Source organism: Zeus faber, assembly GCF_960531495.2.
Source record: "Zeus faber genome assembly, chromosome: 7".
NCBI classification, from domain to species: domain Eukaryota; kingdom Metazoa; phylum Chordata; class Actinopteri; order Zeiformes; family Zeidae; genus Zeus; species Zeus faber.
This window is the reverse complement of record NC_137203.1, coordinates 34,147,908-34,166,454: the sequence shown is the minus strand read 5'-3', so window position 1 is coordinate 34,166,454 and position 18,547 is coordinate 34,147,908. Positions and strand designations below refer to the sequence as shown.

General features: G+C 43.6%; 1 protein-coding gene across 1 annotated transcript in view; it reads right to left on the bottom strand.

Moving 5' to 3' along the window:
- Window positions 1–928: 928 nt before the first annotated feature.
- Window positions 929–18,547, bottom strand: part of LOC307233126 (tight junction protein 2-like) — a gene marked incomplete at both ends in the record, with an annotated part of 146,091 nt that continues 128,472 nt past the window's right edge. The window contains 2 exons of the mRNA XM_080004338.1: window positions 929–973; window positions 1,458–1,706. Of these exons, the coding sequence (XP_079860464.1) occupies window positions 929–973; window positions 1,458–1,706 (294 nt within the window). The remainder of the gene's footprint in view (window positions 974–1,457; window positions 1,707–18,547) is intronic.

Genomic DNA, 18,547 nt, shown 5'->3' with positions numbered 1-18,547 from the left:
TGAGGAACGATCATGAATCATGGTCTAAATTGATTAACCAAATCTTTTGTAAAATATTTACTGTACCTTTTTTTTTTATTAAATGCATTTTGCTTTTTAGATGTAAAAAGCACTTTGAGTTGCATGCTGTGTATGAAAAGTAATAAAGGTTAAATAAATAAAGGTTATAAGGTGGTGTTTTTCATGTTTTTCGGGCTAAAAGTATCTGAAACATGGCAGTACACAGAGGCATTGGTTGTAGATCTTGTTAGAGCCAGGATATTTCAGACGTCTTGTCGTTCAAGTTTGATCCATATCAATTGACATTTGGAGCAGAAATTTGTGAAAAACTTGTTATTTAATACATTTCAGGAGCGGTCCGCTTTGTGACATCATCATCCAAAGTTAGCTGGAAGGCCAAGCTTTGTCTCTCGGAACTCATTCGCATCCAGCCACTTGCGAGTGCGACACCGAGACAGACGCTGCGTTTAAAGGAAACTCGGAAAACTGTAACTCGTGCTGCGTTTCACAAACCCAGAAAACTATAATCATTCAAAGGAGACATTCCTGAACCGCAGGAAGTGTTCAGAACCTTTGGAGTAACCCACCCTTTTGTTTTGTGTCTGCACTGCATGATCCAAGAAAGATTGTAATTAAAGAAAAAAAAAATGTTCTTGAGGGATATTTAAACTGAACAACAGAAGAGGAACATTCAGTGACATAAGTGTGCGTTGATTGGTCCACATTTAAGTCCAAGGTGATTTGTTGAACACGAGTATTAGAAATACTCCTGTGAAAAAACACTTGAAAATTTTGATTCTTCATTTCAAGTAAACATGTCATTTTTATATATTATTTATTCCAAAAACATCACTTAATATACGTTAAAAAAAAGCATCTCTCCGCCCCAACCTGACAGTGGACATGACGGACTGCGAGTGACCCTTGATCACGGCAGGTTTTCCTCAATGCGACCCGACCAAGTCACATCACCCTGGGGAGCAAACGGCCCACAGCGAGAGAACACAGTGGACGCTAAAGCAATGTACAGACTTTGTATCACAGTCCAGTTAATCGATGCTGAGACTCATATCAGCCTCCGAGAGACGGGTCTATTAACACAAGCATCATTGAGAGTTATAGCAATGACAAACCCTGGTTTATAGCCAGACGCAGGTGGCTGCCTTTTGCAACTTCTCCTGCATTTCACAAAACCCAGAAAACTGTAATATGTACCGAATATGACTGGAGCAACTGGAGCCTGTATATTGCAATAACTGGCCGGTCCAATTTGCTCTCTAGCCCCTCCAGTTAAAAGAGACATACTTTATCTCAATAAAGTATGTAATAACCCCCACCATAGGAAGGAAAGTGCGGTAAAATACTATTTAGATTTGGAGGATGAAGACTGATGCACCACATTGTTCATGTTTGGTTCATCAAAGAAGTGTATGTTTGAGCTCTTTGGGTGTACTGACCTCCTCGGCCAGAACAGGTTCAGAAGAGCGGCTGATCGCTGAGAGGTGTGGTGATGGGGGCAGCTGGTGGCGCTGCCTGGCCTGCTCGTCCTCAGCTTCTTTGTGTACGAGAGCCCCACCTTCATCAGCTCTGTCCTCCACATCTGACACCAGCTGGCTATCCACACTGAGGTAGTCTATAGACATGGCTGATAGGTAGGACAGACGCTCGGTGTCGGGGCAGGCCACCTCACTCTCTAGCCCCTCCGGCTAAAAGAGACACATGATGGATCTTGGGTTGACAGAACGGATGGACATTGATGGACAGAGGGGGATACCGGGCAGGGATGGCAAAGACAAACAAGTACAGCCCAGATGTAGAGCACCACTGGCAGGAACAGAGAGTAATGTCAAGCATGCCATGAGTGCATTCAAAGAGTGGCTCAAGGGAGATAGCGAGGTAATCGATGTATTGTTCCACAGAAAGGTAGTCCAAATATATACATACATAGATACAGTACATAACATGCATACATACATATATCAGAATCAGAATGAGTTTATTCCTGAAAGTATATTTATATATAGAAGGAATGTGTCATGGATTGGTGCAATCTGAAAAATGATATACTAATACAATTAAATAAAAAAATGTAAATGAAAATGGCCAAATATGGTGAATGCTGGGAGAGTTTGTATAGGAGAAGAGCTGGGCAGATGGTGTTCATTGCGGAGCTGTGGAGCTGAAGTCCACACACAGGATCCTGGCGTACTAGGAGAGTACAGAGGGTGGAAGATAAATTTGAGGGTGAGGTTGACTGCATTATCTACATCCCTATTGGCTCGGTAGACAAACTGCAGTGGGTCCAGGAGGGGGTTGGTGATGGACTTGATGGACTCCATTACTACAGAGGTCAGAGCGATGGAACTGTAGCCATTAAGACTTGTGATCCTTGCCTTTTATGGAACGGGAATGATGGTGGGGGCTTGGAAGCAGTCTAGCACCCTGCAGGCCTCCAGCGAGGTGTTAAAAATGTCTGAACACATGAGACAGTTGATCTGCACAGTGCTTCACCGTGGAGGGGTAAACAGCACCTTGTACAGCTGCCTTGCAGGGGTTCTCTCCTTTTGAGCAGAATGTTGACATACCTCTACTGATTGGAGAGAGAAGTTTGTGACAGAGTAGAGGGTTGTGCTAAAGCTAACCGACTGGGGAGATGCTGGTATGCTGGGGGCTGGGCTGATGGCTGGGGGATTGGGAGATTCATTGAGTTGTCAGTTGGGAGTCATTCATTGAGTTGTAAAATTTGGGTTTGTAGTAAGTGATCAGACAGCAGCAGAGTCACTGGCCAAGAATTGCCATTTCAGCTGTAACTCTGGACTTCATTCCAGACATGTGGAGTAATTATCTCCTATTAGGAAGAGAAGGAGATGAACGCCTCCGCCGCCTGTGCTCTCTGATTTCATCACCAGACCCTGTCCTGTGTTTATCTATCGTCTCCATCCTGGCAAACAGGCAATAGGATCTGGGAAAGCGATTAACAATTAGATGTAAAACCACTCAACAGCTGAACGTGGGTCCAAGAACTGAATGATGAACCCCTTCTCCCTCCTTTTCTCCTGTCCCACTCTGACGGTCACAAGCTAAGGTCTTCAAAGAAGAACCTAAAAAACACAGACCCTGGTGTCTGAGCATTCTGGGAGACAAAGGGACAATATTCACTACCTTGGTTTTATAACCCCTGTTGTTCCCCCTTGAAAACACACACACACACACACGCACGCACGCACGCACGCACGCACACACACACACACACACACACACACACACACACACACACACACACACACACACACACACACACACACACACACACACACACACACACACACACACACACACACACACACACACACACACACACACACACACGCACACACACACAACCTCCCTGTTATCTACCTAGGTTACACCTAGGCTCAAAATAACTCAAGGTCTGACCATGGACCAAAACCATATTCCTCTGAACTTCTCTCCAATCCTCCTCTGTTTAAAGCAATATTATAACAACAGGAGTTATTAATGAAGTCACCCTGTAACCAAACAATTCTTTATTCACACATATTTCTATTGAAATGGATCAAAACCTCTACATCACAGAATAAGTAAGGAGTGAAATTAAAAGGTCTATGTATACTTTTGTCATGGATCTTTGCTGTGATCACGTGGCTGAAGATAAGAAGTTATTTCTGGACACAAAATGCTGGACTTACATCCTATGTTTGTATTTATACTGAAATTAAATATTTTGTTTTAATATATTTTTCTTTTATTAATGGTACAAATATTAATTTGTTAAGCCGAGTAGTTAGAAACCAACGTACACTATTCATTGAATTTCCCATGAATTCTATGTTAAAAGGTATGGAAGGTCTGAATGTTTTTCAATCCCTGAGATGTGATTTGCTTTGGGAACAGTCTAAATATAATTGTCACTAGTTACAAATTAGCGTACGCTCGTTGTCTACGGCCTCCCTACTGCTACAAGCTCTTTCTGCTCCAAGTCCCCTTTGCTGGGTTTCTTTTGCTCTATTTCTTTTGGGCTAGTCCATTCTGTATTTACGACTATGTTTCACATTTTCTTTTGGACTAATCTTTTTGGGTTTCACTTAAAACGTGCGATCTGCACATGCTCACCGTAGATCCCCTCTTATTTAGTAATCTTATAGTTTACTTAAGTTCCTGGTTAGATCATTTTGAATCCCAGCAACCCAATTTCTAGAGTTAATTATAACTGCTATTAGTGGTGAATGGCCAACGATGTTATTTACAAGTTTATTTTTAAACGAGTCAACGAGAAACAATTAAGCAGAGCCCCTCTCTGATGACCTGCTCCAACGGATCACGACGACTTCTACATTACAGACTTACCGTTAGCAATACACTGGTTTAATGCCTGCCTTAAAAGCTGGCCTGCCGTTAGGCAGTGAATTGGGACATTCTGAAAGACACCACTGTTCATGCCTCTCCAATACTCCCTCCTGAAGTGCATCGTGTCATCCAAAGGATCCACGCAACCCAGTCGGAGTCCCCCTCATCAGCAGAACTACACCTGAAGGTAACACAGTGACAAGTAAACCCTAGAGAACTCTGCTACATCATCTGAATAAGAGTTTGTGTCTGATTGAGATTGTGAGAGATTGTGTCCGGTTTTATCCTTTAGATTAGAATTTAGAAACTTCACATAGTTTCCGTTTAATTTATTCTACCTCCAATCACACAGTCCAAAGTCCGCTGTTAAATCAGTCACAAGTTTGTTTGTCAATTAATTATTTTCCTATTTATTTTGTTGATTACCTGCATTCTTTACTTACCATTTCTTTTTTTCAAATTCTTATTGCCAAATATTTTAGCTATAAATAAATGCTTCATCTATTTTTAAGTCTTGTGATGTTTAGCTTTAAGTAGCTCCTGAGGGATCCCTGAATGACACACTTTAGTTTATGAGATTGATTAATTATGCTTAATTATTGATTTGCTTCAAGTAAATTTCATTAGGTCCTCTGATAAAATGGTTCGGTTCCCTGAGGAGACAATTATTAAATATTAAAATAATTATTTACACTACATAATAGTGAGGCTCTTTTTAAATAACTAGTTCTACGAAGAATCAATATAATAACACAATCCGATCCAGATTTGTTTACCCTCAACTTCGTCCATCTAATTAGGTCTTCTTCAATCGATTTGAGCAATGGAGTGAAGTTAAGGTTAAACAAATCTGACAGATGGTGGAGATATCAATACCAAGGTATCTCATGTTGTGATGGTGAAGTGAAGTTTCTGGGTTGCAGCATTACAGTCCCCCCCCACTGAGTGGTAAGACTGTGGTTTTAGTCCAATTTATTAAAGTCTGAGATTGCTAAGAAATTAGATATAAGATTGAACACCTTGGGGTAGGGATGATATTGGGTTCCATATGAACAACAGGATATCGTCTGCATACAAACTGATTTTGTGAACAGAGTTTTCTGTTTGTACGCCTACGATATTACTGTTTTGACCGATAGCTGCCGCGAGGGGTTTAATAAAGATGGCGAATCGTAAATGGGAGAGCGGATATCCTTGTCTTGTGCCGTGTTGTAGAGTAAAATGCTGTGAAGTGTATCCATTGGTGATGACACAAGCAGATGGAGGGTTGTAGAGGATTCTGATCCATTGAATGAGTGACTCTCCAAAGCCAAATTTGTTGAGGATTGAAAATAGATATGTCCAATGAACTCTGTCAAATGCTTTTTCAGCATCCACAGAGGCAATAATAGTATTAATGTTGTTGCTTTGAGATATGCTGATCAAACTGAATAAACAAAGCATATTGCTGGATGAGTGTATGCCCTCAACAAAGCCTGTTTGGTCTGGGTTAATTATAAATGGAATTACTTTTTCAATTCTGTTGGTTAGTGTTTTACTTATAATCTTAAGGTCGCAACTAATAAGGCTTATGGGTCTGTAACTGGACGTGAGGGTTAAGTCCTTATTGTGTTTGAGCAAAACCGAAATGAGAGCAGTATTCATGTGCGGGGGCATGGTGGAGGTTCACTTGACCTCTGTAACCATTCTGATGAATAATGGGGAGATAAGTGGCCAGAAGTGTTCCACTGGGTAGAATTCCACTGGGTAGCCATCTGATCCAGGTGATTTATTGTTGGGCATAGAGAAGAGCGCTTTCCTGAGTTCTTTAACAGTAAGTGGTTGATCTAAGGTGGTAGCCTGCTCCGTCGAAAGTTTAGGAAGGTCAATATCATCAAGGAATGAGTGAATGTTTGACATGAGGAGAGAGGGATTAGGGAGGTGAGATGATGAGAGAAGTATGGAGGGGGAATTAGGAAGGTGAGATGAGAGTGAGCGATATTTTAAATCCTGTCATAGATAGCATGCCTATTCCTACATCTTGCAGTATATAATAACCAGAATTACAAGAATACATACATTTCATGTATTCCCAGTGCTGGTTCTTCCAGTTCCTGTCCTTTGTTTTTGACCAGCTCCTTGTGCTTGAAGTGTTCAGACTTAGTAATGGAGGGGGGACGGTTCCCCACACGGTGTCCCAGTAGATGAACTCGGTGAAAGGTGATCTGCTTCACATTGTCCGTCGGGAGTTTGAGGGCGGTGAGGAGAAAGTCTTTTTTTCAAAGTCAATTCACTTGACCATCACGATGGGCAATATTAGAAACCTTGTTTTCTAATATTTAATATTGGTATCTAATAAATCTATCAGATTTGTTTACCCGTAACTTCACTCCATTGCTCAAATCCATTGAACAAGACCTCATTCGATGGAACAACCTACCCATCTCACTATTTGGTAGGATAGCAGCAATGAAAATGAATATACTTCCAAAAATAAAAAATATATTTTCAATGACCCCAGTGCAACCAACAGTACATTGGTTTAATACTTTCGACTCAATAGTCAACAAATTTTATTGGAAATACGAGAAACCGAGAATTAAACTACCAACACTACCGAAAAACAAAGACTGTGGAGGCCTAGCACCCATCCAAACTTAAGATACTACTATATCTCAAACCATCTTCAATTTATATTTAAATGGTTACAACCAGAGCAACAATTGGGCCATGGATGGCGAGACATTGAACAATCTGAATGTCAGGAGTTATCATTATCCGATCTCCCATTCCTTACTGAATCTATAATGAAACATAATTGCTTTAAAAACCCATTCATCGCAACAACTCTGTCGGCCTGGTGGAAATTCCCCAAACTCAGTGGTCATACTCTATCTCCAATCAAATTCACGCCAATCTGGCACAACCCAGATTTCTTTGTTAAAAACCGACCAATAATCTTTAGGTCTTGGAAAAGACAAGGAATTACCCATCTGGAACACATTTTTGAAAAAAATTTGCTTATATCCTTCCCAATCTTAACCCAAAGGCATAATAATGGTGGCCACGGCTTCCTTCAATTCCTTCAATTACAGCAGTCTCTAAAAGTTAAAATCAAATTGACGACCAACATCCTACAACCACCTGAAATGATTGAACATCTCACTCATATCGGTCACTTGAAAAATCCCTTCCCAGAATATACAAACTTTTATAAAAAACAGACGACACCTTATCTTTACCTACAATGAAAAGACCTTGCTGTTTCCACCGATATCAACCTGTGGAAGCTCACATTTCTATGACCCGCAAATCCAAAATGCAACTCATCCAATATAAGATTTTGCACAGAGCCCATATCACGGAACACAGAATGTTCAAAATGGGTTTTGTGGATGAAGACATTTGCTCTCACTGTTCCCTTGGTACCAGAGATGACTACTTTCATGTCTTCTGGCTCTGCCACCGATCGTAGCATTCCCGTAGCAACCCTTCTGGGTCGCAGCATTCCATTCTCCCCATCTATGTCTTCTCGGTGACCTTTCCTCAGTCGACCCACCACTGAAACACCACCAACCCATCTTGATTGCCTCAACAATGGCCAAGAAAACAATATTACTCAATTGGAAAAGGAGAGATAATCTCACCACATCCCAATGGTTGCAGTTATTAATATATTACATCTCAATGGAAAAACTATTGTCAATATCCCAAAACAATGTTGATTCATTTGATGAAATATGGTCTACTATTATCACTGACATAACTCCATCATTTAAAAGTTGAGTCTTCCTAAGACAGTGCAATGTCGTTGTGCTTTGGGGCATGTGGGGGTCCTCCTGGTCTGCCAGGGCTACGTGGTTGGGTGGATGCCTGGGCGGCTCTGGGGACATCCGTGGTGCATGGACGGTGTTCTTGGGGGATTCCGGGGCCCCACGGGGGAGTTGGGTGGTCTGGGTGGTGGCGCCCGCTCCTTTTCCTGAGTTGAGCTGGCCTGTCTCCGTGTGTAGGTTCGGGGCGTGGTTGTGGGTTCTGGGGCTCGGGTTGGGGGCGGGGGGTGTGGGTCGCTGGTTCGGGTCTCGGGCCCAGTGATCGGCGGGTGGGGCGCCGGGCCTGTGTGTCCCTCTGCGTCCCGTGGGGGGGGTGGCCCGTCATGCGGGGGCTGGTAAGGCGTTCCGTCTGGTCCCGTCAACCTGACTCCTGAACCTGGCTGGCTGTGCTAGGCTCACCATGTGGCCTCCTTCGTGGGGAGCGGGGAGTCTCCCGTCATCACATCGCCTGCCCTCTGACAATCTCGGTGCGCGGGGCTCTCGTCGCTGGGGGGTCGGGCTGTGGGTGGGGGTGCCGTCTGCCGCCCTCTGTTCGGCGGCTGGGGGCTCCCCAGTCTGCTGCGCTCCTGGATCGATCCGGTCGCGACTTGCCTATCTCTCCCAGTGCCAAAACTCATACTCACCAACAATAGACCAAGGGCTTGCAGGATGGGCGGGGTGAAGGCTATGTGGGTGGGGATGCGACTGGCAGCTGCCATCTTGCCTGTCACACTCCTGCCCAAGTGTGCTTCTTGTCCGTCCCAAAAATTTAATCCCACTCACATTAGCTTAGAACACATACACTGGCACACCGATCCAACAACACTCCATCGGACTAGGGTCTGCGGGCAGGAGGTGTGTGGGTGATCTGGGTTCGACTGAGGGACTCGCACCCCCAACCCCGCAATTTTAACTGCAATTACCAACAGCACACATTGAGCATTGGCGTTTTTTTTTTTTCTGGGGTGGCCGGTCACTGGCGGGTCAGTGCGGGGGCGTGGATGGCCGGGGGGGCGGTCGGATGGGCCCCCCCCCTGGCCTGGCTACAGTCCTGATGGCTTGCGCCTGGTGGCTTGGGATGTGCTGTGACCTGGCGGGGCTGCGGAGAGCGCCATCAGGTACCTTCTGGGGCCCCTGGGAGGACTGCTTGCCATTGTGGGTGTGGGTTGGGGTGTGGGGGGTGGCTGCTGGCCTTTTGCTTCTGCGGTGCGGCTTCTCTGCGGCAGGCGCCCCGGGTGCTGGGGGTGGCGGAGTGCCTGTATACTTGGTGGCCGGGCGGCTCTGGCGGGATGTCGGTCAGTCGCCGTGGGGGCCGTGATCCAGGCCGCCGTCCGTGCCTTGGTTCTGTGCCCGGGTTCTGTGCCGGCAGCTGCGTCTTGTGCCTGCACCCGGGGGTTGGTTGTATGTGTGCGCCCCTGGGGTGCCGGGTCTCCTCGTGCTCCCTAGGACTGGGTCATGCGTGGGGGTTGCTCCACGGCCCTCTGGCTTCTCTGGGGCCCAGGGGGTCTTCTGTGGCCGCAGGGCAGGGTACCTGGGGATTTCCTGCAGCCGAGGGTGTCCACGGGGCTGTGGATTTCGGGGGGGCTTCGGGGCCCCTTCCGCTGCTTGGACATAATACCGACCTTCTACTCATTTGCTGCCATAATTATGACAGGAAGAGGCCACGTGACCAGTTGTAGTTCCAGATTTCCTGGACCTAATTCATTGTTTTTCAATACATGTTGTCATCCAGTGTTCATGATTTTGTATAAATGTTGTTTGTTTCTATGTTTATTTGTCTCACCGTGGTGATTCTCCGATCAGTTGTTTATATATTGTCCCAAACATGATAAATAGTTCTCCAAAGAGGGGGATTGGTGGTCGCTCTCCATAACCAAAAACTGTGCTCTTGTCATTCTACAGGTCATCCACAGGATACAGTTATTGCAGCAGTTCTTGATGATTTAAGAATTAATAAAGAGTTGCATTGCAGGTTGAGAACTGGAACTCCACTTGCAGACTAACTCTGTCCTGAATGCAATGGCATACAAATACTCTGTGTTGTATGCCCAGCATGCTGACAGCACAGGTTAAAAAATAAATTAATAATAATAATAATAATAATAATAATAATAACAATAATAATAATAACACAATCCCTTAACTTGCTACGCTTCTGTATTGTGTGTGAGCATTTTTAACGCAAGGGACAGTAACGTTTATTTAAAACTTTGTAAACTAAGCTTAGAATCATTGGAGTTGTTTACTGCAACGTCGACGCTTTTAAAGACCCATGGCGAGTTGGTGTTGTGACTGTGGATTAATTGTTTGCATACAGTGCCGCCCAGCACAAGTTAAAGGCCTGATATTGTCAAGTGATCGATTGCAGCGCAGCCCCAGAATCAATTTATAGTGTCCGGAATACAATCTGTTCGCTGAAATGTTTCAAAAAAGTTTTTCTTTATTTTGACTCTCCGAGTCAAAACAGTCAACCCGTGGGTGACTTGGTTAATTGAGTTTAACTGGCACAGTTGAATTTTCATGTTTGTTGCATTGATTATAACAACAGAGAGCTAAAATAGCAATACTTATGTCGATGAATTATAATATTGTGAACTTTGATCAAATTGATTACCTGTTAGATTCAAACTATTGGATGTTTAATTTTATTTTTTACAGACTATTGAATTAATTCTGAATTAACTTCACAGTTATACCAGACTGGTTTACTTAAGTGTTAATCTTCCTTAAGATTACAGACATACTTTATACCCTGGTTTGTTTCATAGCTTTGATATCACTTCAAACCAAACCCTTTTATTATGTTGGGATTAGTTATAATCCACATGTATTACTTGTGATTGATAATCTGAATAATCCGAAAAAGTTAATTTGATTAGTTGTGAGTGATCACTTTAATAATCTTTATTTCTTTGACTATTTTGATTTTCACAACAAAAAACAAGTTTCCTTATATACACAAAAATTACTTTGACTGTTTCGATTAAAATTATTTTATTTTTCGCTTCCCTAGTTTTAATACTCTCATTTACTTTGATGATTTTGTAATTGATTAATTTTAACAATCCAAATGTATTTTTCATTTTAATACATCATTTCGTCTAGATTCAGAATTCATTCATGTTTCAATATACTTTTCCTGATTCTCTCTCTCAGTGGATCTGTTCCTCGACGCCTGTATCTCTCAAACTGCATGATTCTCAGCTGTGATACTGTTAGGAGCTCTTCAATTGAATAACCAAAACCAGGTATCTACCTGAATGAAATTGAGTAACAGTTGTGTACATTTCTGAACACCACTTTTGACGACAAAATCTACCTGATCAAGGTAACCTCGAGTCAGGACATTGGTAGATTCATTGAGTGCCAGGATTACTGTCAGAACTGACTATGGCCTCTTCTGTGAGATTACATTACATTTAGCAGACGCTTTTATCCAAAGCAACTAACAATTATTCAAACACCGACGGATGCAGCCATCAGGAGCAATTAGGGGTTAAGTGTCTTGCTCAAGGACATTACCGCAGGAGGAGGAGCCTGGCATCAAACCAGCAACCTTTAGATTACTAGAGGACCAGCTCTACCACCTGAGCTACCATCCCCATAGTACTGATAGAGGAGTTCTACAACAGGGTCAAGCAAACGAGACAGGAAACCACCTCAACAATACTGTAACCACCTGCACACAGCCTAGTTTTGTTCCCGAAATGAACCAGGGATGGAGGAAGACTTGAACCCACCACCTTGAGCCTTGACACTAAATCCCTACCTATGCAAGTCCCACAATGCACTGCTAGTGCAACGGCATGTCATGACGCCCGCAGCCCGATGGAGTTAGTTAGCTTACCTGTGGTCGCCTTTCAGTTTGCGTTACCCCTCTCCTTGAAAAATGGCTAAACAGAAGGTGGACTTTGAAAACAAGGGTTTTCAAAGAAGATGGGAGGCAGAGTATATGTTCACAGATATGAAGGGCAAAGCTGTTTGTCTTCTGTGCAGGTTTAAATCACCGCCAGTTTAAGGCTTTTCTAGAGGAGTTACATTAAGAATATGGTGACTTGACCTATCACACAGAGGGGCGGTTGCAAAGCCAAGGAAAAGTGCTGAAAAGATGTTTCGAGTTGCACGAGGAGATTTGTGAGTTCATGAAAAGCAAAGGGAAAGACACAACAGAGCTCTGGGACAAAACATTTCTGCGTGAGTTGGCGTTTCTGTGTGACATCACGAGCCATCTTAATGCGCTCAACCTACAGCTTCAGGGACCGTCGGTGTTTGAATAATTGTAAGTCGCTTTGGATAAAAGCGTCTGCTACATGCAATGCAATGCAATGCAATGCAATATAATAATAAAACCAAGCTGCGCCGATGGGAGACGCAGATGCTTCAAGAAAACTTGAGCCATTTTCCGTGCTGCCAAACCATGAAAGTGCAGGTCTCTACCACTGTGTTCCCAAGCACACAGTTTGCCGAAAAACTTAGCATACTTGGTGCCGAATTCACACGGCGATTTGCCGACTTTGAAGCCCAAAGAAATAGATTTGAACTGTTCAGTAATCCATTTGCAGCTGACGTGGAAAACGCACCATCAAATCTCCAAATGGAGCTACAATGTAGTGAAACACCCAAGGCAAAATATGATGATGTGGGCGCTGCACAGTTTTCACACAATGCCCCAGCTGCATACCGGTCCTTCTCAAATGCTCTCTATGTTTGGCAGTACATACCTGTGTGAACACCTGTTCTCTTTGATGAAGATAAACAAAACGTCACACAGAAGTCCTCTTACTGACAAACACCTTCACTTGATCCTAGGGATTTCTTCAGCGTGTGTCCCGCTCAGAAGATAGATAGAACTACTATAGTACTACAGAGCATCTGATTTTTTTTTAAGTAAATTAATTTCTGGCTGTTGTTGGCCTGTAGAAAAAAATGTTTTCACTTTAAATTCCTCTGAAAACACTGCATAATGAACCATAAGAAATTAATGAAACTAATTTTTCATTTATTTAATGATTAATGTTGTTTTATAAGAAATTACTTCCGTGCTGTAATAGTTCCAGGTTCAATATATTGACTAAGGTCATTTCAATTTGTTTTCAATAAACACTGAACCAGTCTGGCCCGCGACTTGGAGCATTTTTTACATTTTGGCCGACTGTGTATTTGAGTTTGACACCCCTGCATTATGGAACTGAGTTCTAGGTGACGGTGGTGGCATCAGGGTTCTGGATGGTTAGGGTCCGATCGAGAGCTGCATGTTGCAGACCAACATAAACTGACTCACACTCAAGGCCTGTCCTGACGCTCGCGATCAGGGCCCCCTTATACCCGATCGGCCACAACATTAAAACCACTGAAAGGTGAAGTAAATAACATGGCTCCTCTCATTCCAGTGGCACCTGTCAAGTGGTGGGATATATTGGGCAGCAAGTGAACAGTCAGTTCTTGAAGTCGATGTGTTGGAAGTGTAAGGATCTCAGCGAATTTGACAATGGCCAAATTGTGATGGCTAGATAACTAGGTCAGAGCACCTCCCAAACGGCAGGTCTTGTGGGGTGTTCCTGGTATGCTGTGGTTAGTACACACAAAAGTGGTCCAAGGAAGGGAAACCGGTTAACCAGTGACATGGGTCACTGGTTAACTCGATGATTAGATGATTGATCTCGATTGATCTCGATGTTAGGGTCCGATCGAGTATCTGTGGGATGTACTGTAACAAGCCCGATGAATGGGGGCCCCACCTCGCAAGTTACAAGACTTAAAGGAAAGGAAAGGCCAGATACTACAGGACACCTTCAGAGGCGTTGTGGAGTCTATGCCTTGATAGGTCAGAGCTGTTTTGGCGGCACGAGGCAGAGCAAAACAATATTAGCGTTGATTAGTGGGGTTTAACGTTGTGGCTAATTGGTTAATATGTCGATGACATCTTGATGCAAAGTCTCATGCTGAGTTCCCACTTTGAGGAGATTGAGCATCTACTTTGACAGCTAACAGCTGCCAGTGCCAAGATCCCTCTGTGAAAATTTCACTGGGGGGAAACCTAAAGTAGACTATGTGGGCCTACTCCTAAGGTTAGGTGGAAAAGAGCCGCAAGCGAGCTGTGTTACCGGTGTCGCAAAACATCAAGTCACCATCTAACATGTCTGAACATCGCAGCTTCTTGGGAGTTTGCACCTTCTCCCACCAATCCATAAAGAAATGCGTAGATGGGACCAAGCCATTCACAGACCTACTCAGGAAAGACGCGCCGTTTAGCTGGGACACCCCGCAGGAGCAAACCATGCAGGCTCGAAAAGATACACTTTGTACAGCTCCCTGCTTGGCCTACCTCGGTTGCAACAATGAATTCCACTTGGAAGCTGGATTCTCTGACTACTGTTTGAGTGCAGGTCTGTACCAACTCCATGACTAAAACAAACATGTGGTGGCCTATACCAGCAGAACCATCCTGCCCACTGAACTGAAATACACAGACTGCAAAAAGGCACTGCTAGCCAAGGTGTGGGCCATCAACACTTTTCAAACCTGGCGGGACAGAAAGTCATCGTTGAAACACACAACCAACCAGTGATCGTCTTTAAAATTCAGTGCATTAGACAAGGCGTTAGTCGACGAACTCGCAGCGTGCCAGAGATGCCCTTACGACGTCTCTCCCTCACTCCTGTAGTCTGTGACCCCCCACCTGCTGAATCCACCAGCCACCACTACTTGGATCAAAACATCTGCACAGACATGGTCACTGCATACGTAGATAGTTGTGCCTTTCACCATGAGACTTTCGTCCGTGCTGGTGTAGGCATGGTGTGGATCCATGACAGGGCATACAAACCCCAGAACTCCAACTACGCGCGCCTCACTTTTTCATGCCACCCGCATTCATAGAAATGTAGCGGCTTTATGATGTTAAACAGAAAACCAGTCCAACACAAAGAGCTGTTTATGGCCTGCAAACATCTGGGAAATACATAAGACTTGCAGATCTACAGGAACAAAGGAACTCTTGTGTCCCTGGACAGGTTGGAGAGTTCAATGACTGGACTGACGCTTTGGCCAAACAGGGTGCACTCGACGGGACATCAAGTCTTTTCCTGACCCTCCAACCCCAACAGTCTGTGTTGTAACGGGTGTGGTTAGGACCCGATTGCAGCACAAAGACAGGCAGGGTAATTTGGTAATGTCTTATTTGTAGAGCGGACGGAAGACAGGCAGGGGGCAGGCAGGATACGTGGCCGGGGCCAGGCAGGGTCCGTAGCGGGGAATCAATCCGGAGAACGCTGGAGAGTCTGGTGCAAGCATCGAAACTGGTGACTGGTGAGAAAGGTTTATATAGTGGCTTGATTGCTGATCGGGAACAGCCGTGTGCGCAGGTGAATGGAGTTGGGCTAATGAGGCAGGTAAGGAGAGGGAGAGGAAGGTAGATGAAAGCGGAGATCATGACATGTGTGGTCACTCAGGCTCCGGCGGCAAACCCACCTCCGCTCGCCGTCCCTGAATAGGTCGCTGTGTCGGTTGATTTTGGCAAGGCGAAACGCACGTTAAAGTGCAAACCCAGTCAGTCGTAGCCTACCAGGACAACAACCCTGAGTTGTACCCGAATCTGCACATTTGCACCCCCATCAAAGATATCCATTACTTATGTCCCAGCAAAACATTCGTACGCGATAGCACTGAGGGCATCTGTGGTCTCAAATCAATGATGAACAATGGCCGATGCCTGCCAAAACTCACACCTCGATCTCAGGTCACCACAACTCAGGCTGAAATAGTAGGAGGTTGCTGGTTAGTCAAAACCCCTGTAAGAACAGCAACCCTGACCTATGACTGACATGACACCACCACCAGGGTCATACTGCCCAGCCAAATGATGTGGGTCAGTGTACCAAAGATCATCTTGCACATAGGAGATTTATCTCTCTATCACTTGAACTCAGATCAGTATAAAGCGAAATTGAGGTATCTGACTTCCTTAGTTAACACCCCATGGAATTAGACCAGAACACCATTACCCAAATACAGTATGGTGGCAGCCAGACCATCTTTGTAACCCCTGTCGAGAATGTACTTCGAGAAAATTGATTCTCAGGACAAGGCCCCAAGTCAAGCCATATCTTATGCGTGGTCATTACATTACATTATATTTAGCAGACACTTTTATCCAAAGCGACTTACAATTATTCAAACACTGACGGATGCAGCCATCAGGGGTTAAGTGTCTTGCTCAAGGACACTACAGCGTGCTAGCAGGAGGAGCCTGGGATCGAACCAGCAACGTTTAGATTACTAGACGACCAGCTGTACCGCCTGAGCTACCATCCCCCTACCCCCACATACATCAAACGCACCCAGGCCCTACAAAGTAAACTCAAAAAGTGCAAAAGTAGCTTGGCTAAGTCAATTAGACGTAAGAAACCGTAATGGCACAGAATGCATCCGATGAACTTCAGAGAGTTGAATAAGAGGCCCCCGCTACACTAGAACTACTAACCCCATAAGTTAAAATAAGACCTAATATTTAGCCATTCATAGGATAGTTATCCTCCTACTCAGAAGAGAAGAAGATAAGTAAATGAAACCCTGTAATTATCACTGTGCTTTCATCACCGGACCTTGTACCTTGTTTAACTATCGTCTCCATCCTGACCAACGGGTCTGGTAAAGCGATTAACAACGACATTTAAAACCACTCAACTGCTCCACAAAGGGTCTATGAACTGAATGATGAACCTCTTGTTCCTCCTTTGCCCCCCCGTATCCCTCTGACAGTCACAATGAGGACTTCAGAGAAGAACCTAAAAATCACAGACCCTGGTGTCTACGCATCACCAACAGTGGACAGTGGATCATTCTACACAACCAAGTAGGAACCTCTGTTGCTGGTCCATATAATAGAAAATTTACTGTTAAGTTATTTTTCCCATATTATTACTGCAAATGTGCTTTTTAAATTTTCTTTTAAGTGCCAAGGGGTGTGTAAGCGATGTCTACCAATCAAAGAGGGGTCTTCCATATACTGCAGTGGAACTGCCTGTACCCATTCTTTTACCTAATGAGTGTTTGTTTACCGCGAAGACTTTCTTTGTTTCTTTCCATAATGGATAATTTAACTTTAATATTGTCAATATTTAGACATTTCTCTGTGATACAAATATTATGAAAATAATCATGGCCACTTTAATTGAGAATAAATGTTTTACCTGCAAATCAGAAATAACCTGGTTGCATACACTAATATCAAGGACTGCAGTATTTGCAACAAAATGTACTTTATCTAGAGTTAACTTGTAAAAAAATATATTGTTAAAGTTACATTTTAAAGATCAATTGCACCAGTGCACTCATTTTAATTTTCTCTTCGGGGAATTCTTAGGGTTATTGTTGGTCATTTTAATGACCTGGGTGGAATGGTGAAGTATGCATTTTAAAAGGGCATCCTGTGGATTATATCTATTTTTGTATTTGCACTTAATAAGTTTGGGCATTTTCAGGGCATTAATTTTAAAGTAATTCATGAATAAAAGATAGATATTTATTAGTTTTACAATAAGGATCATTTGTGACTCACCGCGTACTTTAAGGTCCTTTGGTGGCATTTGACTTTTATTTGCATCATTTGAAAGTGAAGAATCAGAGCTTCAAAACAAGATGTGACTTGTGCAAACCAAGCAAATATTTTTAAAGCTATGACTGACAAGGGTGTGGCAAACTGTGATTTTGAGATAATCACCTTCAAAGTTTTCCCCACACTTGGCTTCATTGAGCCAGCTCCCAGAATGCAAATGGTTGGAGGGCCAGGAATGTTGAACGGTGTCATCGACACACAACATATTTTGTTTTTAAAAAGCTTTTATTTAACAGTAAGAATATAAATGTATTATATAAGTGAAATTATTTAGGAGTTTAAAGGTGCGGACAACACAAAAACATGTAGAGCTTATCAATAATATGAGTCTCTGAAAATCATCCTCAGTGTGTAATTTAATATATAAATGTGCGTATGCCAAATATCTTCTAAGTTTTTGGAGTTATTATGTTAGCTAACCCCAACCCTATCACAGCTACACTCTGAGAGCCTGGCTGGGGCCTCTTTGGATTTTCTTTTCATTTTCAGGTAAACTTAAGAATCTTGTGCATTACTACTGGTTCATAATCTGCCATTCACCAACCTCAACGGACTTCATCACGTCATCAACTTCTTCCGTTGTATCAATAGCTGACGTATTGTCGGTCTCCTGTGATGGCTCTTGAAAATATTCAGTTTCATCGTCCCATTAAGTTTGAAATGCACTGTTTGAAATGTTCTCCAAGTCCGGAGTAATGTCAGGTTCAGCGTGGCCTTCGTCCTCCACGTCGCTGTTGGAGAACTGACTATCATCATGGAAAATGAGGTCCAGTAC